The sequence below is a fragment of the Phyllobates terribilis genome, unplaced genomic scaffold (genome assembly GCF_046119375.1).
Source record: "Phyllobates terribilis strain yellow unplaced genomic scaffold, ASM4611937v1 Scaffold_7__3_contigs__length_470593459, whole genome shotgun sequence".
In the NCBI taxonomy this organism is placed as follows: domain Eukaryota; kingdom Metazoa; phylum Chordata; class Amphibia; order Anura; family Dendrobatidae; genus Phyllobates; species Phyllobates terribilis.
In genome coordinates, this window is record NW_027362767.1 from 142,468,459 (window position 1) to 142,492,245 (window position 23,787).

Consider the following 23,787-nt stretch of genomic DNA (forward strand, 5'->3'; position numbering starts at 1 on the left):
TAGCCTGGGAGGGGGCCAATATTCATGGCTCCCTTCCTGGGCTATTAATATCAGCCCCCAGCTGTCTGCCTAGCCTTTGCTAGCTATTAAATTAGGGGGGACCACACGTCATTTTTTTTGGGGTGTCCCCCATTTTAATAGCTAGTAAAGGCTATGTATTCAGCTGGGGGCTGATATTAGTAGCCTGGGAAGCTCCGTGGGTATTACCCCCTTCCCAGGCTTCAAACATCTGCCCCAGCCGTCTGCTTAACCTCCGCTAGAGCCTAAAATTAAGGGGAACCCCACGCCAATTTTTTTAATAATAAATCCTTTATTTTAATACTAAATGACAAGTACAGTAACCAACACTATCACTGTACTTCATATATATGTGACTGACATGTTTCTATCTATCTAATCTATGTGTGAAGCTCTATTCTGTCTGTTATAAATTGTCGGGTACCGCTGCTGAATTGCCGGCCGGCTTTTTTAAAGAGACGGTGCATGAAAACACTATTATTTTTTTTGATAAATCCTTTACACTAAATGACAAGTACAGTAAGCAGCACTTTCACTGTACTTCATATATATGTGACTGACATGTTTCTATCTATCTAATCTATGTGTGAAGCTCTATTCTTTCGGTTCTAAATTGTCGGGTACCGGTGTATGCCGCTGCTGAATTGCCGGCTTTTCATGTTTCACTGTTGGCACTGTTCCCATCGATTTGGGCAACCACTGTAATGCCACAACCACCATGGCTGTGGCATTAAAGTGAGTGGCAGACAATCCCTGCATGATTGGTGCTCTAAATAGCGCCAGACATGCAGGACACGCTTTTGGTGCACGAACAGTTATCGAACATAACCTCGAACAGCCGAATTTTTTGCAAATCGTTCGGGTTCGTGGAACAACTCGAACACCGCCCAAAACAGCTCGAATTTGAGATTGGCGAACAGTTCTAGTCGAACACCGCTCATCTCTATTCAGAAGCTCCTTTTGAACAAGGGGTCCTATGTGAAAATGTAACATCACCTAGAATAAAGTTTTGAGTTGAAAACTGTTTGATTTCAGTTTCTAACAACCTGCTAATGCTAATAATTTCAAAAATGACCATTTTTTTGGTCTTTATTAAAATGAAAAGGTTGATCGAAAAGTTTGGGGGATCTAAGAGTGTGGCAACCCAGTAGTCATGATTACTTCGAATTCTGACAATATGAGGGTCATGCTGCAGGTAGTGCAGCAAGAAGGCACTTATGTGTCTTGCGCATCTCGGAGCCCCAAAATTATTTTCCGGGCTAGATGCAGCTAAAAATTATTATTAATTTTAAATCTGGTGAAGCTTTAGTATAGATGGCCTAATAGGATCAGTGCTGCACACTGCTACAAAGCCCAAATTATTTTCCAGTCAAGATACAGATAAACATGATTAGTAATTTTAAATCTGGTGGAGCTTATTATAGATGGCCTAATAGAATCAGTGCTGCACACTGCTACAAAGCCCAAATTATTTTCCAGCCAAGATACAGATAAACATGATTAGTAATTTGAAAGCTTAAAACGGTTGGTAGGGTGATTTTAACCAATCATCAAGCTTTTACTCTCCCCAGGATGACACAGGGGTAGAAAAGTCGTTTCGGATCCATGATTTGTTCATCTTTATGAACGTGAGTCTGTCTACATTATCAGTGGAGAGCCGCGTGCGCTTATCTGTCAGCACACCACCAGCAGCGCTGAACACACGTTCAGACAGAACGCTGGCTGCGGGGCATGACAAGATCTCCAAGGCGTAAGTGGCTAGCTCCGGCCATTTATCCAGATTGGAAGCCCAAAAAGAGCAAGGGTCCAGTGACACAGTCGTGGCTTCAATGTTTACTTGGAGATACTCCTGTACCATCGTCTCTAGGAGTTGACTATGTGTCAGACTTCTTGTCTCCTGTGGCCTTGCAAAGGATGGGCTAAAAAAGTGGTGAAATGATTCCGCAAAATTGATGTTACCAGCAGATACTGTGGTTCTGTTACGGTTTGAGTGCTGAACACTTGACGGTCCCACGGTTGGCAAGTTGGAACTGTGAGATTCACTACGTGCACCACTGGTATTTTGTGGAAAAGCACATGTAAGATTCTGCAACAGTCTCTGCTGATACTCCTGCATGCGTGCATCCCTTTCTATGGCAGGAATAATTTCTGCAAATTTACTTTTGTACCGGGGATCTAACAGTGTGGCAACCCAGTAGTCAGGATTATTTCTAATTCTCACAATTCGAGGGTCATGTTGCAGGTAGTGCAGCAAGAAGGCACTCATGTGTGTTGCGCATCCAGGAGCACCAAGTCCCTGTTGTGTTGGTGGCGAGGTAACAATCATGCTTCCTTCCTCTGTCCTCTCCCCCCAACCTCGCACAACAGAAATGTGATCAAGGTCTCCCTCATCTGATGAGTCTTCCATCAGTTCGTCCTCCACTTCTTCCTGGGCTCCTGCACCTTCCTCACTAGTTTGGCTGCTACCATGCGCCCTGGTAAAACCATCTCCCCCACCCTCACATGCCTGCCGCCTTGGTGCTGCCGACCGTCTGGACCTTGCAGATGTTAGCCCTTCCGCATACAACTCCTCCTCCTCTACTTCCTCCACCTCCTCTTGTGCCACCACCTGACTCCGAATTCTGTTTAACATGTGCTCCAGCATGTAAATCACCGGAATAGTCATGCTGATAATGGCATCGTCAGCACTAAACATCTTCGTCGCCATTTCAAAACTGTGCAGAAGGGTGCATAGGTCCCTGATCTGAGACCACTCCTCCAGCGTGATTTGCCCCACCTCTGGATCTCGTTGGCCCAGGCTATACGTCAGAACGTATTGCACCAGGGCTTGTCGGTGCTGCCACAGTCGCTGCAACATGTGCAGAGTTGAATTCCACCGGGTAGGCACATCGCATTTTAGCCGGTGAAGTGGCAGGCCCAACGACTTCTGTAGAGATGTAAGTCGCTGAGCTGCGGGATGCGAACGGCGAAAGTGAGCACACAGCGACCGTGCCCTCTGCAGAAGGCCATCTAGTCTGGGATAGTGGGCTAAAAATTGCTGGACAACCAGGTTCAACACGTGAGCCATACAAGGCACGTGTGTGACATTGCCCCGGCGAAGGGCCGCACCCAGGTTTGCAGCATTGTCGCACACGGCCTTCCCTGGTTTCAGGTCCAGTGGAGACAACCATTCATGAAATTGGTTCTCCAGAGCTGACCACAACTCCTCAGCTGTGTGACTCACATTTCCCAGACATTTCAATGTAAAAACCGCCTGATGACGTTGAGCCCTACTGCCAGCATAGTAAGGAGGTGTGCAGGATCCCTTCTGCGCAGTTAGAAAGCTTGTGGCATGACCAGACAGGCTTTGGGTCCAGGTGGAAGACCGAGAGGAGGTTGAGGAGGCAGAAGCAGTGGAGGAACTTTGACATAAAGAGGATTGACGCACAACTCGTGGGGACGGCAAGACTTGGACAGCAGCCCCTTGTCCTGCTGTCACCATAGTTACCCAGTGCCCAGTCAGCGACATGTAACGCCCCTGTCCATGCCTACTCGTCCAAGTGTCTGTGGTGAAATGCACCCTGTCACACACAGAGTTTCTCAAAGAAGCGGTGATGTTGTGTGCGACATGCTGGTGGAGCGCAGGCACACCTTGCTTTGAGAAGTAGTGCCAACTGGGCATCTGGTACTGGGGCACTGCGACGGACATAAGGTCTCGAAAATCCTCTGTGTCCACCAGGCGGAAAGGCAGCATTTCTGTAGCCAAGAACTTGCAGATGGTGAAATTCAACCTCTTAGCTTTCTCATGGCTAGGAGGAAATGGTCTTTTACTTGTCCACATCTGAGGGACCGAGGGCTGGCTATTGTGCTTAGACGGGGTTGATAAGGGTGTCCCCGGCAAACTGCCGGTCTGTGAGGAAGATGCAGGCGGACATGTTAGGTTGCCTTGATCCAAAGGTGGTGCTATCGATGTCGGACAGCGCTCAACACCAGCTGGTGTTACCACCTCCAAAGAAAATGATGACCTGCCAATCACGCTGGCTGTTGCGGGTAAAGAGGTGGCAGGTCTGCGCCCCAAAACAGGTGTGACTGCTGTCCCACCAGTCACAGAGGATGAAGAGGCCACGGATGCACAAGATATGGCAGACGGTGGTTGGCCCGGCCAGCTAGGCCGCATTGTAGCACACTGAGCTTCCCACTGCAACTTATGCTTCATGTCCATGTGCCGGTTCATGCATGAAGTATTCAAACTATGTATTTTTTGGCCTCTACTTAGCTTTTGCTGACAAATGTTACAGATAACACGAGTTGGGTCATCTTTATCGATCTGAAAAAATGCCCAGGCTATGCAAGGCTTAGCACCCATGCGACCTGAAGAGCCACCACGACTTGTGGTGAGAGGCAGAGTTGTGTTTGAGGATGCAGTTGTTGACGTGCTTCCAGTACTACGTCTCTGTCCAGGAAGGCGCAACCTGACCTCGTCGTCACTAGCATCTTCCTCCACCTCCTCTGCTGACCTCATCTCTTGGCTGACTGTGGGTTGACAGTAAGTGGGATCTCCGACCTCATCATCATCACCCTGTGCGTTATCACACCCGTCGTCCTCAGAGCCAACCTGTTCCTGCCCTGACAAAAAACTAAAGTTGTCGCTCCAATCAGGTATTTGAGTCTTATCATCGTCTTCCTCATTGTCTCCACCAACAGGAGTTACAGTTTGGGAATGAGGGTCTACATTATGGTCAGAACCTTCTGCGTCTGGTCCTGGATCCGACTCATAAAGATTCTGGGCATCAGTGCAGATCATTTCCTCGTCTGGATTCACAGAAGCGCTGGAGTCGACCTCTGATTCCCAGGCTATAGTATGAGTAAACAGCTCTGCAGACTCAACCATCTGTTCTACCTCATACTCAGACGGGCAGCTGGAGATTTGGGAGCTGTGAGGAAGCAAGTGCGATTGGGGTGACACCTTTGAGGACTGGAGTATTTGTGATGTTGAAGTTGATGTGGAGGAGAGCCCACTTAAAGGAGCACTTGATATCCGTTGAAGCACCTGCTGTTTTTGTGCCTCATCTGGAATTTGTAGCGATTGGCGTGGCCGTAAGAAAGGGATCTTATCACATTGTCCGCTAAAAGAAGTAGACATTTTAGTTTGGCTGGAAGATGGTCTTTCTTCTGCAGATGTTACTGTTGCTTTAACACCTACCACACAGACACAACCTTTTTTCCCCTTCCCAACACGCCTATTCCCCTTTCCACCAGCAGCAGGCCTTTTTCCACTCATTTTGGTGGTTAACTAATTAACAACTCTGGAGTTGTTTGCACAAAAAAACAATGGATGGGAACCAAGCAGAGCTGAGTGGCCAAACTGTGGTATTAGGCCAAAACTATTGGCTGGGTTAGATGCAGAAAAAAATTATATTCAATTTGCAACCTGATGGAGGTCAGTATAGATGGACTAATAGAGAAAGTCCCACACACTGCTAGAAGGCCAAATATTTTTTCAGAGCTAGATGCAGATAAAAATTATTTTTAATTTGCAACCTGATGGAGGTCAGTATAGATGGACTAATAGAGAAAGTCCCACACACTGCTAGAAGGCCAAATATTTTTTCAGAGGTAGATGCAGAAAAAAATATATTCAGTTTGCAACCTGATGGAGGTCTGTATAGATGGATTAATAGAACAAGTCCCACACACAGCTAGAAGCCCAATATTTTTTCAGAGGTAGATGCAGAAAAAAATATATTCAGTTTGCAACCTGATGGAGGTCAGTATAGATGGACTAATACAACAAGTCCCACACACAGCTAGAAGCCCAATATTTTTTCAGAGGTAGATGCAGAAAAAAATATATTCAGTTTGCAACCTGATGGAGGTCTGTATAGATGGATTAATAGAACAAGTCCCACACACAGCTAGAAGCCCAATATTTTTTCAGAGGTAGATGCAGAAAAAAATATATTCAGTTTGCAACCTGATGGAGGTCAGTATAGATGGACTAATACAACAAGTCCCACACACAGCTAGAAGCCCAATATTTTTTCAGAGGTAGATGCAGAAAAAAATATATTCAGTTTGCAACCTGATGGAGGTCTGTATAGATGGATTAATAGAACAAGTCCCACACACAGTTAGAAGCCCAATATTTTTTCAGAGGTAGATGCAGAAAAAAATATATTCAGTTTGCAACCTGATGGAGGTCAGTATAGATGGACTAATACAACAAGTCCCACACACAGCTAGAAGCCCAATATTTTTTCAGAGGTAGATGCAGAAAAAAATATATTCAGTTTGCAACCTGATGGAGGTCTGTATAGATGGACTAATACAACAAGTCCCACACACAGCTAGAAGCCCAATATTTTTTCAGAGGTAGATGCAGAAAAAAATATATTCAGTTTGCAACCTGATGGAGGTCTGTATAGATGGACTAATACAACAAGTCCCACACACAGCTAGAAGCCCAATATTTTTTCAGAGGTAGATGCAGAAAAAAATATATTCAGTTTGCAACCTGATGGAGGTCAGCATAGATGGACTAATACAACAAGTCCCACACACAGCTAGAAGCCCAATATTTTTTCAGAGGTAGATGCAGAAAAAAATATATTCAGTTTGCAACCTGATGGAGGTCAGTATAGATGGACTAATACAACAAGTCCCACACACAGCTAGAAGCCCAATATTTTTTCAGAGGTAGATGCAGAAAAAAATATATTCAGTTTGCAACCTGATGGAGGTCTGTATAGATGGATTAATAGAACAAGTCCCACACACAGCTAGAAGCCCAATATTTTTTCAGAGGTAGATGAAGAAAAAAATATATGCAGTTTGCAACCTGATGGAGGTCAGTATAGATGGACTAATAGAGAAAGTCCCACACACTGCTAGAAGGCCAAATATTTTTTCAGAGGTAGATGCAGATAAAAATTATTTTTAATTTGCAACCTGATGGAGGTCAGTATAGATGGACTAATAGAGAAAGTCCCACACACTGCTAGAAGGCCAAATATTTTTTCAGAGCTAGATGCAGATAAAAATTATTTTTAATTTGCAACCTGATGGAGGTCAGTATAGATGGACTAATAGAGAAAGTCCCACACACTGCTAGAAGGCCAACTATTTTTTCAGAGCTAGATGCAGAAAAAAATTATATTCAGTTTGCAACCTGATGGAGGTCTGTATAGATGGATTAATAGAACAAGTCCCACACACAGCTAGAAGCCCAATATTTTTTCAGAGGTAGATGCAGAAAAAATATATATTCAGTTTGCAACCTGATGGAGTTCTGTATAGATGGATTAATAGAACAAGTCCCACACACAGCTAGAAGCCCAATATTTTCTCAGAGGTAGATGCAGAAAAAAAATATATTCAGTTTGCAACCTGATGGAGGTCAGTATAGATGGACTAATAGAGAAAGTCCCACACACTGCTAGAAGGCCAAATATTTTTTCAGAGCTAGATGCAGAAAAAAATTATATTCAGTTTGCAACCTGATGGAGGTCAGTATAGATGGACTAATAGAACAAGTCCCACACACTGCTAGAAGCCCAAATATTTTTTCAGAGCTAGATGCAGAAAAAAATTATATTCAAATTGCAACCTGATGGAGGTCAGTATAGATGGACTAATAGAATGATGCTATGCCCAAAAGATTTTACTTCACTAGGTGCAGTAAAAAAATTGGTATTCTATACACAGGTGGTATATCTTGCAACACAGATAGGCTACTCCACTGACTAACACACTCTGCAATAGGCCAAAAAGGATTAGCTTTGCTAGATTCAGCCAAATGCTGTGAAAAAAACTTGCACAGCACTGGCACAGACCTGCCTGGCAAAAACTGATAGGAACTCATGTAACCTAGTCCTGAAAAGGACTCCAATTACAATTAGTCTTTACTCCCACAATCTATCTATTTAAAAGCACAGACCTGCCTGATAAAAGTCGTAGGAAATGCTGTAACCTAGTCCTTAAAAGGACTGCAATCACAACTATTCCCTACTCCCAAGCTATCTGTAGATTTGTGCGAAAATTGGCTTGAAATTAACAAGGTATAGCGCACACAGCAACAGCGGTGCCGTCTAACACGCAGCTGCAGCAGTGAGAAAATGGTGGCGACGGGGAAAATGGCTTGGTCTTATAGGGCAAGGACATGTGACATACACTGCCAATGACACATGCCCTTGCTTGTGTGAAAAAAAGCACTTCGCTCCGTGTGTGCGCTGCTGATAGGCTGACAGATTGCACCTCCCCACTGTAAATGCGGGAAAGAGAAAAAAAAAATGGAGATCTTCATTGTTCCTGCAGAGATCCATCCCCTGCCCCTCCCCCCACCCCGCTGTACACTCAAACTGCGTATTAACATTAATTTTCATCATTACTGAGAAAAAATCCAGTTATGATTTTGGTGCACGAACAGTTATCGAACATAACCTCGAACAGCCGAATTTTTCTCAAATTGTTCGTGTTCGCCGAACGGCTCGAACACCGCCCAAAACAGCTCGAATTTGAGATTGGCGAACAGTTCGAGTAGAACAACGCTCATCTCTAGTTAGAACACAGAACTACAACTTTGCACAGACACCTCCATTTTGGAGGAGGTGCCTTTTATAGGTGCTGTCCTGCGGACATTGGCCGGGTTATTTTTAGGACGGCACGCGCGACCCCGTTAAGAGAGAGGGAGTGCGCACGCACGCACCCTAAGTACAGTGCCCGGGGATCTGTGCCCGATGCGCGCACCCCGGGCAGATGCGGTGAGGGAGCCGGAGGACGCCCGACCGGGACAGCGGCAGTTAGGGTATAGGCGTCACTGCTGGGCAGGAGGCAGAGACGCCTACGCTACAGTATCCCCCCCCCCCCTTTTACGCCCCCCTTCTTCAAGCCTCCAAGAAATTTTTGCAGAAGAGGAGGAGCATTAATGATCTCCCTGGGCTCCCATGCCTCTCCTCAGGACCAAACCCCTTCCAATCCACAAGAAAGAAAGTCTTTCCTCTTACCCTCTTGATGGCCAAAATGTTCTCTACATCAAAGACATCCTCAGCGGAGACTGGAGCTGGAGTGGTACCTGGATCGTCAGAGAAAGGATTAAGGACAACAGGATTGAGGAGAGACACATGAAAGGAATTGGGGATCCGTAAGGAGGCAGGGAGTTTCAGCTTGTATGCCACTGGATTTATTTGGCTCAGAATCTCGAAAGGACAGATGAACCACGGGCCCAACTTGTATGATGGTATCTTGAGATGGACATATTTGGAGGAAAGCCAGACCTGGTCTCCCGGACGAAATAGAGGCGGATCCAGACGTCTCTTATCAGCATGCTTCTTCATCCACTCCGAGGACTGTAGAGGCGCAGATTTGGTGTCTTCCTATATCACCAAAAAGTTTCTGACAAGAGACTCCGCAGCCAGATTGTTCACAGAAGTAGAAACAGGAAATGGAATATTGGGATGCTGACCATACACCACAAAGAACGGAGACTTGGCTGAGGACTCACTCACATGGTTGTTGTAAGAAAACTCGGCCCAAGGCAGAAGTTCTACCCAATCGCTATGATGAGCGTTGACAAAGTGCCGAAGGAAACTAGTGAGGTTCTGATTGATACGTTCCACCTGGCCATTGGACTGCTGATGATAGGCCGAAGAGAAATCCAATGCGACATCCAGCAGCTTGAAAAGCGTGAAGTAAACAGAACTCCTCTATCTGAGACAATATGAAGAAGTAGGCCGTGGAGATGGAAGATGTAACGGATGAAGTCTTTAGCCATCGCAGGCGCAGAGGGAAGACCTGGCAGGGGAACGAAGTGAGCCATCTTGGAGAAGTGGTCAGCGACCACCCATATGACAGTACAGCCGACTGATATAGGAAGATCCGTGATGAAATCCATAGCGATGTGTTGCCAGGAAGCAGAAGACACAGGTAGAGGAAGAAGTCGACCAGTCAGAAGTTGCCTAAATGTCTTATTATGGGCACAGGAAGAGCAAGTGGAGACAAAATCCGCAACATCCTTGCGCAGAGTCGGCCACCAATAATGTCGAGAAATTAACCGAAGCGTCTTCCTTTGACTGGCATGTCCAGGCAGCTTGAATGAATGACCCCAAAGTAAGACCCTCCTCCTATCCGGAGCCGCCACAAAGGTCTTACCAGGAGGAAGATAAGACAGGTCCAATGGGACAAAAGTCATTATTCTGGAGGGGTCAATGATGTGTAGAGGCTCCTCCTCTTGATCAGTAGACAGGAATGAACGGGAGAGTGCGTCAGCCTTAATATTCTTGTCTACCGAGCGATAATGGAGAGTGAAGTTGAAGCGAGCAAAGAATAGAGACCATCTGGCCTGACAAGGATTTAGTCTTTGAGCAGACAAGATTCGTATGGTCCATGCAGATGACCACTGAATGCTCGAGCCCCTTCTAGTAAGAACCGCCACTCCCCCAGTGCTAATTTGACGGCAAGCAGCTCCCGATCTCCAATGGAGTAATTGCTCTCAGAAGGGGAGAAGTTTAGAAAAGAAGCCGCAGGTCACCATACGCCCGGACGAGAATTTCTGAGTGAGTACAGCTCCGGCCCCTGAGGAAGAGGCATCAACCTCCAGGAAAAACTGTTTGTTACAGTCAGGACAATGTAGCACCGGAGCAGAAGAGAAAGCCTGCTTCAAGGACAGGAAGGCACTTTCCGCCTCAGGCTTGGGATTCCTTGGGATTAGGGATTAGCCCCTTTGTGTGTCAGGGCAGAGATTGGAGCAGTCCGGGAAGAGAAATGAGGAACGAAGAGGCGGTAATAATTAGCGAATACCAGAAACCGCTGAATAGCTTTCAGACCCCCAGGCCGGGGCCATTTTAGGACAGCAGACACTTTTTCAGGATCCATTCTAAGTCTGGTCTTCAAGATTATGTATCCCAAAAATGGAAGAGAAGTCTGTTCAAAGACGCATTTCTCGAACTTGGCATACAGACAATTCTTTCTGAGCCTCTGCAATACCTGTCGAAAGTCTCTCCGATGAGAAGGCAAATCAGGGGAGAACACCAGGATATCGTCCAGGTACACTACCATGCATGAGTATAGGAGATCTCGGAAGATGTTGTTCACCAGCTCCTGGAAGACAGCTGGCGCGTTGCAGAGTCCGAAGGGCATCACGCGGTACTCGTAGTGGCTATCTAGAGTGTCGAATGCCATCTTCCACTCATTTCTCTGACGAATCTGGATCAGATTGTACGCGCCACGAAGATCGAGTTTAGTGAAGATCTTCGCGCCTTTTAGGCGGTCAAACAACTCCGAGATGAGAGGCAAAGGATACTTATTTATGGTCGTAATCTCATTTAGACCCCTGTAGTCGATACAATGGCGAAGAGAGTCGTCCTTCTTATTGACGAAGAAGAATCTTGCTCCAGCCGGAGAGGTGGATTTCTGGATATATCCCCTAGCAAGATTCTCTTCAATGTACTCAGACATGGCACCGGTCTCAGCCAGTGACAGAGGGTAGATTCGACCACGAGGAGGTGAAGCACCAGGGATGAGGTTGATGGGACAGTCATACGGCCTATGAGGAGGTAGTGTCTCAGCCGCCTTCTTGTCAAAAACATCCGCATATGACCGGTAAGGTGCTGGCAAGCCAGGTAGGTTAGCTGGAGTGGACGGAGGTCAAGCAGGATGGATAGGAACCAAGCAGGTCTTATGACACTCCTGTCCCCAGCGGAGCACCTCACCCGAGCTCCAATTCAAGACTGACTCGTGCCTCTGTAGCCAAGGCAGTCCTAGCAGCAAAGGATGAGAGCGGTCAGACAACACGTAGAAGATTTTCTCCGAGTGTAGCATTCCCACCTGAAGAACTACAGGTTCGGTGACGAACAAGATGGACTCTGAAAGAAGCTTCCCATCCATGGAGGAAACTGCTAACGGATCCAAAAGACGTTGAGCAGGGATCTGAAATGGTTCCACAAGGGCTTGTTGGATGAGATTCCCAACGGCCCCGGAATCTAGATAGGCAGCCTCGACGAAGTGTATCTTCCCGCAGGTTATCGATACCGACAGAGTCAGAGATGGAGAGGAAGGATTTTTGCCCTGGACGACCTCTCCAAGCGATCCTAGGCACTGGAGTTTCCCGGTCTCTCTGTACAAGAGCGGGTTAGGTGCTCCGAACTGCCACAGTAGAAACATCTGCCCTCAGCGCGGCGGACCTCCTGGCGAGACTTGCCCATCTTAACCTGGTCTACCTGCATAGCTTCAGCAGTAGATGCCGAGATAGAGGCCTGTAGGGAGACTGGCCTTTGGAAGGTTGGTGTAAGGCGCGGAGATTTCTACTCGCGGGTCACCTCCTTAGAACGCTCCTGGAACCAGATGTCGATCCATGTGGCCAAAGACACCAGGTTGTCCAGGGAAGAGGGTATGTCACGACTGGCTAGTTCATCCTTGATCTGTCCGGAAAGGCCCTCCCAAAAGGTAGACACCAGGGCCTCGTTATTCCAGGCTAGTTCAGACGAGAGGGTCCGAAACCGCACCGCGTACTGGTCCACAATGAGGCTCCCTTGACGTAGACGAAGAAGAGAGGAGGCAGTCGAGGATTTGCAGCTGGGTTCATCAAAAACCCTGCGGAAGGCCGCCAGAAAAGGCCTGAAGATTTGACACCAGGGGATCCCCTCTCTCCCATGGTGGGTTGAGCCAAGCCAACGCCTCTTTGGTGAGATGAGCCATGATAAATGCCACTTCAGCTTGGTCAGAAGTGAATTGATGAGCCAAGAGCTCGAAGTGCAGTGTGCACTGGTTGAGGAAGCCCCGACATAGAGCGAGATCACTGCCAAAATGTGCTGAAGCAGATAGGTCCTAAGCTGGGCGTCACAGCGCTACTGGGTTGAGGCGCCGCTGAAGCGGATGCCTCTTGGTTAGAGGCGGACACAGTCGGGGTGGACAGCGCGTCCAAGCGGGAATTGACAGTCCGCAGATAGGACAGAATCGTATCCTGTTGAGATCTCTGGCAGGAGACCTCTTGGTACAGGTCTGAGAGCGAAAGAGCTTGGGAGCCACCGGATTCCATGGCCTGCGCAAACTGTTACGGGTCCGGGTGGTGGAACCTCTGTGCTATGATACAAGGAGGGACCAGAGGGGTGTAACTAAGTGCCTACCCAGACTGACCCTGGCTACATAGCGGCTTAATCGACTCCGCAAACCAAGGAGAAACCAGGAAGGTGGACCAGGTGCCATTCTGGGACCGACCTTGTGTGAGAGCAGGCGACTCCCACGTGACTGATGGCCGAAACCGACAAGCACAGCAGATGAGCAGGGCAGGTAGGCAGACAGATGATGCAGGTAGGCAGGAAGGCTTGCAGACTGACAAGTGAACAAGGCTGGTAGACAGGCTGGCGGGCACGGCTGATAGGCTGGCGGGCACGGCTGATAAACAGGCTGGCGGGCACGGCTCATTGACAGGCTGGTGGGCAGCACTGGAACCTGAGGGCTAGAGAAGTGTTAGAACACAAAACTACAACTTTGCACAGGTACCTCCATTTTGGAGGAGGTGCCTTATATAGGGGCAGTACTCCAGCCATTGGCCGGGGACTTATTAGGACGGCGCGCGGCCCTTTTAAGAGCATGGGAGTGCGTGCGCGCCCTAAGTACAGTGTTTGGGGATCTGCGCGCAGTGTGCACACCCCGGGCAGATGCAGCGAGGGAGCCGGAGGACGCCGGACTGGGACTGCGTGAGGGTGAGGGGCAGAGACGCCGACGCTACAGCAACTATATGATGTGTCCACTGACACCAGAAATCCAGAATTCCAGAGTAATGTCCTTACTTTTTGGCATCTCATAAATCAGTGATTATTGCAGCACATGTAATTTACAATAGACATAATGTTGATGGAAGATCTTGTGTCATTGGTCATCAGCGGCTGAGAACTCTCCTTCCTCCACCATCTATTGTAGCTCTCAATACAGAACGCAGCCAGAGGAACTCACTGTAAAAATGATATACAGAGGCTACAAGCAGAGAGGAGACATGGACATTTGAAAATGGAGCAGTCTTCGCTCAACACCCATCTAATATCCTGTTTGCCTGTGTCAGGCCCCGAAATAGGGCCTTGTGTTATATGCAAGAGCTCTCTGTAAATGTATATGGACCTGAAGAGGTGAAGAAAGGAGTGGACTGCCTACCGGGAATATGCCTGATTAGGCAGATGGGCACTCTGGGCCTTTATGCTACCCTCTACAGTGCAATAAGTTACCTTTGAATGTAGCCATATTTTCTGACACCTTAGTTTTATTCTGGAGTATTTCTTTTTCACAATGCTATGCTGATATCCACCCCAACCAAGAACCAGTTGGGATGTTCCTTGAACAGACAGAGACTGTGTCAAATTGTTTAAAAGCTAACACGGCTTTGAGGTGGAATAGTCAATTTCCAATGGTCAAGGCCATCCTCCTTACATCAGATTACACTGAAATTTTACCCCTTTGGATTATCCTGTACACATCCGTCCTGTACACATCTCTTATATCCGTACATCTCCTCCTGTACACGATTCTTATACTCGCATGTCTCCATCCTGTACGCATCAATTATACTCGTACATCTCCATCCTGTACACGTCTCTTATACCTGCACGTCTCCGTCTCATACTCATCTCTTACACCCGCATGTCTCTGTCCTGTACACGTGTCACGGGTATGTCAGGTGTGACAGACAGTCGCTCTGGAGCCTGCTGTAGGTGGTCACTGTGCTTGGCATTGCAGATCACTTCTTAATTCCCTCATCTCTGTAGTATAGCTATATCCTTCTTCCTTTAGGACCCAGTGGCGACCTCCACCTTCTGCTGCTGATTGACACACACTTGCTGGGTAGTTAAATCGTCTCATTTTCTCAAGAGAGTCATATGTTCTATGTACCTCTGTGCAGGCTTGGAGCACTAGCAATCAGCTAGTTTCTTCACTGGTGTCCTTGGAGGACAGTTTGCATTATCTCACTGGTGTCTGCTTAAGCTAAATGTATCCCCTTTGATTGTCTACCTTGTTGTCTTTAGTTTGTAGTGGGGCCTGACTAGTGCTCAACCCGCCCCCTCCCTATCTAGGGCCAAGCTCTAGGGACATTCAGGGCATAGGTTTCTGTTCGGCGATAGGTGTGGAACCTATATAGGGACGGTAGGGTAGGCAGGGTGATATTAGATTTACCTAGGGGTCTCCACTCCCCCTTTCTTCTTGGGCTTCCTCCTCCTCTTCCCTTCGTGATACAGTTAGTCTTTCACACGTCTCTTATACCTGCACGTCTCTGTCCTGTACACGTCTCTTATACTCGCATGTCTCCTTCCTGTACACGTCTCTTATGCTCGCACGTCTCCATCCTGTATATGTCTCTTATACCTGCACGTCTCTGTCCTGTACATGTTTCTTATACTCACACGTCTCCATCCTGTACACGTCTCTTATACTCACACGTCTCCATCCTGTACACGTCTCTTATACTCGCACGTCTCTGTCCTGTACATGTCTTATACTCGCACGTCTCCCTCCTGTACACGTCTCTTATACTCGCACGTCTCCGTCCTGTACACGTCTCTTATACTCGCACGTCTCCATCCTGTACACATCTCTTATATTCACACGTCTCCATCCTGTACACATCTCTTATACTCGCACGTCTCCACCCTGTACACGTCTCTTATACTCGCACGTCTCCGTCCCGTACACGTCTCTTATACTCGCACGTCACCGTCCTGTACACGTCTCTTATACTCGCATGTCTCCATCCTGTACACGTCTCTTATACTCGCACGTCTCCATCTTGTACACGTCTCTTATACTCGCACGTCTCCATCCTGTACACGTCTCTTATACTCGCACGTCTCCGTCCCGTACACGTCTCTTATACTCGCACATCTCCACTCTCCATCCTGTACACGTCTCTTATACTCGCACGTCTCCATCCTGTACATGTCTCTTATACTCGCACGTCTCCATCCTGTACACGTCTCTTATACTCGCACGTCTCCGTCCCGTACACGTCTCTTATACTCGCACGTCTCCGTCCTGTATACGTCTCTTATACTCGCACGTCTCGGTCCTGTACACGTCTCTTATACTCACACGTCTCCATCCTGTACACGTCTCTTATACTCGCATGTCTCCGTCCTGTACACGTCTCTTATACTCGCACGTCTCCGTCCTGTATACGTCTCTTATACTCGCACGTCTCCGTCCTGTACACGTCTCTTATACTCACACGTCTCCATCCTGTATACGTCTCTTATACTCGCACGTCTCCGTCCTGTACACGTCTCTTATACTCACACGTCTCCATCCTGTACACGTCTCTTATGCTCACACGTCTCCATCCTGTACACGTCTCTTATACTCGCACATCTCCACTCTCCATCCTGTACACGTCTCTTATACTCGCACGTCTCCACTCTCCATCCTGTACACGTCTCTTATACTCGCACGTCTCCATCCTGTACACGTCTCTTATAATCGCACGTCTCCATCCTGTACACGTCTCTTATACTCGCACGTCTCCATCCTGTACACGTCTCTTATACTCGCATGTCTCCGTCCTGTGCACGTCTCTTATACTCATACGGCTCCATCCTGTACATGTCTCTTATACTCGCACATCTCCGTCCTGTACACGTCTCTTATACTCGCACGTCTCCATCCTGTACACGTCTCTTATACTCGCATGTCTCCGTCCTGTACACGTCTCTTATACTCGCACGTCTCCATCATGTACACGTCTCTTATACTCGCACGTCTCCCTCCTGTACACGTCTCTTATACCCGCACGTCTCCATCCTGTACACGTCTCTTATAATCGCACGTCTCCGTCCTGTACACGTCTCTTATACTCGCACGTCTCCATCCTGTACACGTCTCTTATACTCGCATGTCTCCGTCCTGTACACGTCTCTTATACTCATACGGCTCCATCCTGTACATGTCTCTTATACTCGCACGTCTCCGTCCTGTACACGTCTCTTATACTCGCACGTCTCCATCCTGTACACGTCTCTTATACTCGCATGTCTCCGTCCTGTACACGTTTCTTATACTCATACGGCTCCATCCTGTACACGTCTCTTATACTCGCACGTCTCTGTCCTGTACACGTCTCTTATACCCGCACGTCTCCATCCTGTACACGTCTCTTATACTCGCACGTCTCCATCCTGTACACGTCTCTTATACTCGCACGTCTCCATCCTGTACACGTCTCTTATACTCGCACGTCTCTGTCCTGTACACGTCTCTTATACCCGCACGTCTCTGTCCTGTACACGTCTCTTATACTCGCACGTCTCCGTCCTGTACATGTCTTTAATAGTCACTCGTCTCCGTCCTGTACACGTCTTATACTCGCACGTCTCTGTCCTGTACACGTCTCTTATACTCGCACGTCTCCATCCTGTACACGTCTCTTATACTCACACATCTCCAACCTGTACACATCTCTTATACTTGCACATCTCCATGCTGCACACATCTCTTATACTCGCACGTCTCTGTCCTATACACGTCTCTTATACCCCCACACGTCACCGCCCTGTTCATATCTTTTATACCGACACGTCTCCATTCTGAACACGTCTCTTATACTCGCACGTCTCCATCCTGTACATGTCTCTTATACTCGCACGTCTCCATCCTGTACACGTCTCTTATACCCGCACGTCTCCATCCTGTACACGTCTCTTATACTCGCACGTCTCCATCCTGTACACGTCTCTTATACTCGCACGTCTCCATCCTGTACACGTCTCTTATAATCGCACGTCTCCATCCTGTACACGTCTCTTATACTCGCACGTCTCTGTCCTGTACACGTCTCTTATACTCGCACGTCTCCGTCTTGTACACGTCTCTTATACTCGCACGTCTCCGCCCTGTACACGCCTCTTATACCCGCACGTCTCCGTTCTGTATACATCTATTATCCTCACCGTAATTCCTCTATATTGCTGTCTGGATTGGACAGAGCCTCCATTAGCTTCGCAAAGTAAAGACCAGACAGACTGTTAAGAGACAGGTCAAGTTTCTTCAGGTACCGGTTATTCCTTATTCCAGATGCCAACTTGGTGCAGGCAGTGTCTCGTAGATGATTATTAGCCAGTCTGTAAGAATAAGCAGATGAGATGTTGGTGAAGCGTCTAGAGTGTTAGTCTAAAATCTATAGACTGTGAATGTGGAAAGAAAATGTTCCCGGCTGCTAGGAAAATTCATAAATGCCATCATTACAAGCCACCTCCTGTGGTGGATGTCAGGAATGAAGGCAGAAACTTCTTGGTGGAGGATTTTTAGGTACTAGGACCCCTAAGTTCCCCTAAGTTTATCATATAAATTAATTAACAAGCTGATTGTCCTAGTAATAACAGAGTAGAATCAGCAAACTAGTGGGAGCACTTGCCCACTTCAAAAATAAAAAATTCCACAGTGTCAGGTATAATCCAGCAATACATGTGAATTTTTAGCTAAAACACAATTGAAAGTGAAATAGCTATGGGGCTAAACATATGAATAGTGGACCCCACGCTGGCATCACTTCCGGTTGTGTGGAACGCGAGGTGTATCCAGAACACCTTCCTATAATACATAATAGCCGATCTCCCTCTCGTTGGAAAGCACGCTTGTGTCATTTCCGGTTTTGTGGAACGCAAACACCCAGTTACGATTCCATTTATGGTAATTGGACGCATAACTAAATCACTTACGGTCCCGTGGAGCGCATGCCTTGCCAAATTGGTATGGTATGCGATGAACAGCACATAGGATCGACCCCCTTTTTTAAATTACGGACCACAGGTCCAATCCGCAATTATGGCTCCGACCACTAGTGGAATACAATGTGTTCATCCATTTAAAGACACAGTGGCGTCAGGGACATAAAAGATAGTAAATCAATTTTATATTTGTCAACAGTATCATTCTGGCCAAAGTAGCCAGAGAAAGGCCCTAGGGAGGGAGAAGTTGGGAGAAGGAAGAAAAAAAAAAGTTGAAAAAACAGCATATACCTATCAGAGCTCTCTAACTTACCTATAAACTTAAGGGTCCTGAGTAGTGATGAGCGAACGTGCTCGCCACTACTCGGTACGTGCCCGAGCATCACTGTGCTCAACAAGCCCGGCGAATATTTCCAGCTTGCTCGGGCGGGAGCTTGGGTCCCCTCCCTGCATGTTTGGCGCTCTTTAGAGAGCCAATGAACATGCAGGGATTGCTTGCCACGCACTGTAATGCCGTAGCCATGTTGGTTGTGGCATTACAGTGATTGGCTAGACGCATAGCGTCATCAGGTCTATTTAAGACCTGGTGACCCTATGCTTGTCACAGTCTATCCCTGAAACAGGCAGAGTAGGGAGAGGTGCTGCTGCTGAGTCAGGAAGAGATTTGCTTTTTTATCAGTTAGTAGAGGTATTCCACAACATATGAATATATCCATCTGAACTAACAGTCCTTCTGAGGACTAAGCCAGCTACATATATTCAGTGGTGATAGCAAGAATTAAGCAGGCAGGCAGGGTTTGTGGCAGACAGTGTATACAGCACAAAAGGATCTATTGCACGTTCTGTCAGCTGCTGCTGTTACAGACATTTGTAGACATAGCCCCAGATATCAGAGGCCAGGGCTCTTTTTTTATCTTAATCCTGATTATTTGCTTACAAAGCATGGCAGGCAGGATTTGTGGCAGACAGTGTATACAGCACAAGAGGGTCCATTGCAAGTTCTGTCTGCTGCTGCATCTGTTACAGATATTTGTAGACATAGCCCCAGATATCAGGGGCCAGGACTAATTTTTTTTTTTATCTTAATCCTGATTATTTGCTTAAAAAGCAATCCAGAGTACACCATTTGTCTGCTCCATTTGCTTGTTAGCACTGCAGAATACAGCCAGATCTTTTCCATATTACAGCGATAAAAATCCAGAAATTTGTAGTGAACGTGGAAAATATTGGACTCCATTTACAGTTTATTACAGTGTGTCAGTGAAGCTATTCACTTGAGGTCGCTGTGAAGAACAGTAAACTACAGGGCCGTTATTTAAAACCGTGGTTGTCTGTCAGACATATTACATATAACTGCGGTCCAAATTCAGCCATTTGTAGTCAACGTGGAAAATATTGCCCTCCATTTAAAATGGGCAAGGTGCGTGGCAAGGGACGAGGAAGTGGATGTGATGATGATGGTGCATGCAGAGGCCGAGGCCGTGGTCAAACTGAAATTGTGCCACAACAAACACCAACATCTTGTCGCTCAACCTTCCTGTCCCAATTACTAGGGGACTGCAGAGCACCACTATTGACAACAGAACAGTGTCAAAAGGTTGTTGGTTGGATAGCAGATAATGCTTCCAGTCACTTTGCATTCACCACCCTGTCTTCCACACGGTCAAGTCTCAGAAGCCGTGAGTCTGGACCGCATATTCCTCACCCTGATCCTTCTGCCTCCCACCATGCTGAGTACCTGGAGACAACTGATCCCACACTTGGACACTCTGAAGAGCTGTTCACTTTTCCATTTATAGATTCGGGCCTCTCGCCTGGCCAGCTTCAAGTGGGGCAAGAGGAAAACGCGTGTAGAGATGCCAAAATATCTGAACAGCCACGGTCACACGAAGGCGACGGTGGGAAAGTGCAATTACTGTCGCAAGAGGGGGATGATGATGATTAGACAAAATTGTCAGAAAGTTAGGAGGAGGACCAGGGTGCGGAAGTAGAAGATGAGGTGGTGGACGATATAGTCACTGACCCAACCGGGCAGGAGGACATGCATAGCGAGGACAGCAGCACACAGGGGGAGGGAGGCAGAGCACCACAACAGGCAGGAAGAAGCAGTGTGGTGGCCGCAGACATAAGGCGGGCAAGCGTTCCCCGTAACACCAACATGATGGAAGTTGCCAGTACAACTGTTAGGTCTTCCCGAGTCTGGTTCTTTTTTAAAGACTCTGCAGATAACCCCAAAAAGGCCATTTGTGCCATCTGCCAGGCCAGCATCAGCAGGGGTAGCAAAAATACCAGCCTGACCACCACCAGCATGATCAGGCACATGACAGCAAAGCATCTGACTAGGTGAGCCGAACGCCAGGGTCCAGAAACAGTGTCTGAAGGTGACACCACTGCTCCTTCTGCTGTTGTACATGCACGCCAATCCCCTGTCCATGGCGCATGCGAAGATGCCTCCTGCCCTACACCTGTCGTTGCACACTCTCAACTAGCACCATCAGAAACCACGTCCACATCCTTGTCCCAGGGCATTGTTTAGTTGTCCCTACCCCAGTCCTTGGAATGCAAGCGCAAATAGCCAACGCCCCACAGGCCACACTACTAAATTCACACATTTCGCGAATGCTTGCTCTCAAAATGTTGCCTTTTAGACTCATGGAGACGAAAGCTTTCTGCAACCTGATGGCAGCGGCCATCCCTCAGTACTCGGTCCCCAGCCACCACTATTTCTCCCAGTGTGCCATCCCCACATTACTCAAGCACGTGTCCCATAACATTAGCTGTGCCCTCAACAATTCAGTTACTGGGAAAGTCCTACTAATCATGGACACGTCAACAAGTGCTTGTGGGCAGGGACGGTACATCTCGCTGATGGCACATTGGGTTAATATAGTGGAAGCTGGGACCCAGTCGGACCTTGGGACGGAACACGTTCTCCCGATGCCAAGGATTGCGGGCCCTGGGTTGATCAGGGTTGCCCCCACATTCTACAGCTCCTGCACCTCCTCCTCTTCAGCCTCCATCTCCGAAATGACCACTGCCTGTTAGCAGTCTGACACACATGGCTGAGTTTATGTTATGCTGCCTTTCCCGTGACCCTCGCGTTTTCCAAATTTAGGGTGACACTCATTACTGGTTGGTGACACATCTAGACCCATGCTACGAGGAGAACTTTCTATCTCTTATTCCTGCAGTGGACAGATCTCCTAAAATGGGGCAGTACCAGAAGGCCCTTGTTGCGGAATTATAAAAAAAATCCCATCTGAAAACACTGGCGGCAGAGGTCACAGTTTGTTGTAAAACCAAGGAGTACAGGTGAGAAAGACACAAATCCAATCCAGCAGAGGGAGGGGAACACTGTCAAAGTTCTGGGACAGTTTTTTCAGACCCTATCATTGCACAAGCCCTGAGGTGCGGGGTACTCTCACAATGAGGGAAAAGTTTGGGAAGATGCTGAAGGAGTACCTTTCCGACCGTACCAACGTACTCCGTGATTTCTCTGTGCCTTATAATTATTGGGTATCCAAGCTGGACACGTGGCATGAACTGGCTCTCTATGTCTTGGAGGTCCTGGCTTGCCCTGCTGCTAGCATTTTGTGAGAGCGGGTTTTTAGTGCCACCGGGGTTATTATAACTGATAGGCGCATCTGAAAATGCTGACAGGCTGACTCTTATCAAAATGAACAAGGACTGGATTGGGCCAGACTTCTCAACACCACCAGATGATAGCAGTGGAACATAAAGTCAAATCCATTGTTTTTTTGGGGGGTGGGTCTATTCCCATGCACCTCTTCACACCAAGACATGGGTATACGCTTCATGATTTTGTCTATTTTATGTTACCCTCCTCCTTCTCCTCATCCTCTACCACCATATCAACAGGGTGACCATCATGCAAAACCCACATAATTTTTTTTAAGAGTGTTTATGAAGGAAATATTTTTAGAGGCCTACCTCTAACATTCTGTTTATTATACAGTATGTACATGTATACCCCCCAGGGGTAAATGTTTTTCCTCCCAAGCACTTAGTGCATGGGCATTACCATTTTATTTTTTTTAATGAGACCCTCTTCTACGTCTCTTCAAAGGGGTGTTGGAGTGCGTCGCAATTTTTGGCAGCAGTTGCAATCATTGCATACGCAATAACAGTATAGGAGACCTACTCTTTTATAATGGGAACATTTTTTTTTTACTGAGGCCCTCCTTTATGTCTCTTCAAAGGGGTATTGGAGTGCGTCCTAAATTTTGGCTGCCCTTGCAGTCACTGCATACGCAATAACAGTATAGGAGAACACACTAATTTATAATGGGAACATTTTTTTTCTGAGGCCCTCCTCTACATCTCTTCAAAGGGGTATTGGAGTGCATCCTCATTTTTGGCTGCCCTTGCAGTCACTGCATACGTAATAACAGTATAGGAGACCCACTCACATAATGAGAACAACAAAGCATAGCTGGCTGATAGCCCTCTAACAATAGTAAAGGCTGCCTGATGGCCTTGTAAAAATAGGCTTTGTGACTTTCAGAGTCCCTCCTTCATAAATGAAACAGGATGTGCCTGTCTGATCACATCTCACACACCACATGGCCAGATAAGGTAGTAAAATGTTAAAATGATATTTACTGGTGAATGTATTTTTCACCGTTGAAAGCAATACAAAAGAGCAAAAATGCATCAAAAACGCTACATGTGAACATAGTCCAAGGTGTGGATGAGCATTTTTGCTTTTGTGGTTTTTTTAGCCTTATATAAAAGTCATTACCCTGGAAAGAATGTTCCTTAAGATTTTTTCAGGAAAATCCATTTTGGTTTCGTTTTTGTATGTTTCATTGTCAGTCCATAAAAGTGGCATAATACTCTGACAACATTATTCACAGCAGTGACCTGGGAGACAGATGCTTCCAGGGGTCTTTCCCATGCTGTTTGTTAGAACTCTCCTGTTAGGTTTTTTCTAGTTTGCTGGTCACATGACCATTTTTGCCTATTTAATCCGGCTCCGCCCTCCTGGCCTTGCTGGACTTCATTGTATTTACTACTCTTGAGCTAGCTTGGTGCTCTGTTACCGTTCTCTGTTAGTTTTGCTAGGTCTTCGGAC

The 23,787-nt window shown here is 47.2% G+C and overlaps 1 protein-coding gene across 3 annotated transcripts in view; it reads right to left on the bottom strand.

Moving 5' to 3' along the window:
- LOC141153993 (uncharacterized) overlaps positions 1–23,787 on the bottom strand; it is an 802,172-nt gene that overhangs the window by 136,239 nt on the left and 642,146 nt on the right. For all 3 annotated transcript variants that reach the window (XM_073639352.1, XM_073639353.1, XM_073639351.1), the window contains one exon: positions 17,916–18,086. In XM_073639352.1, coding sequence (XP_073495453.1) covers positions 17,916–18,086 — 171 coding nt within the window. The remainder of the gene's footprint in view (positions 1–17,915; positions 18,087–23,787) is intronic.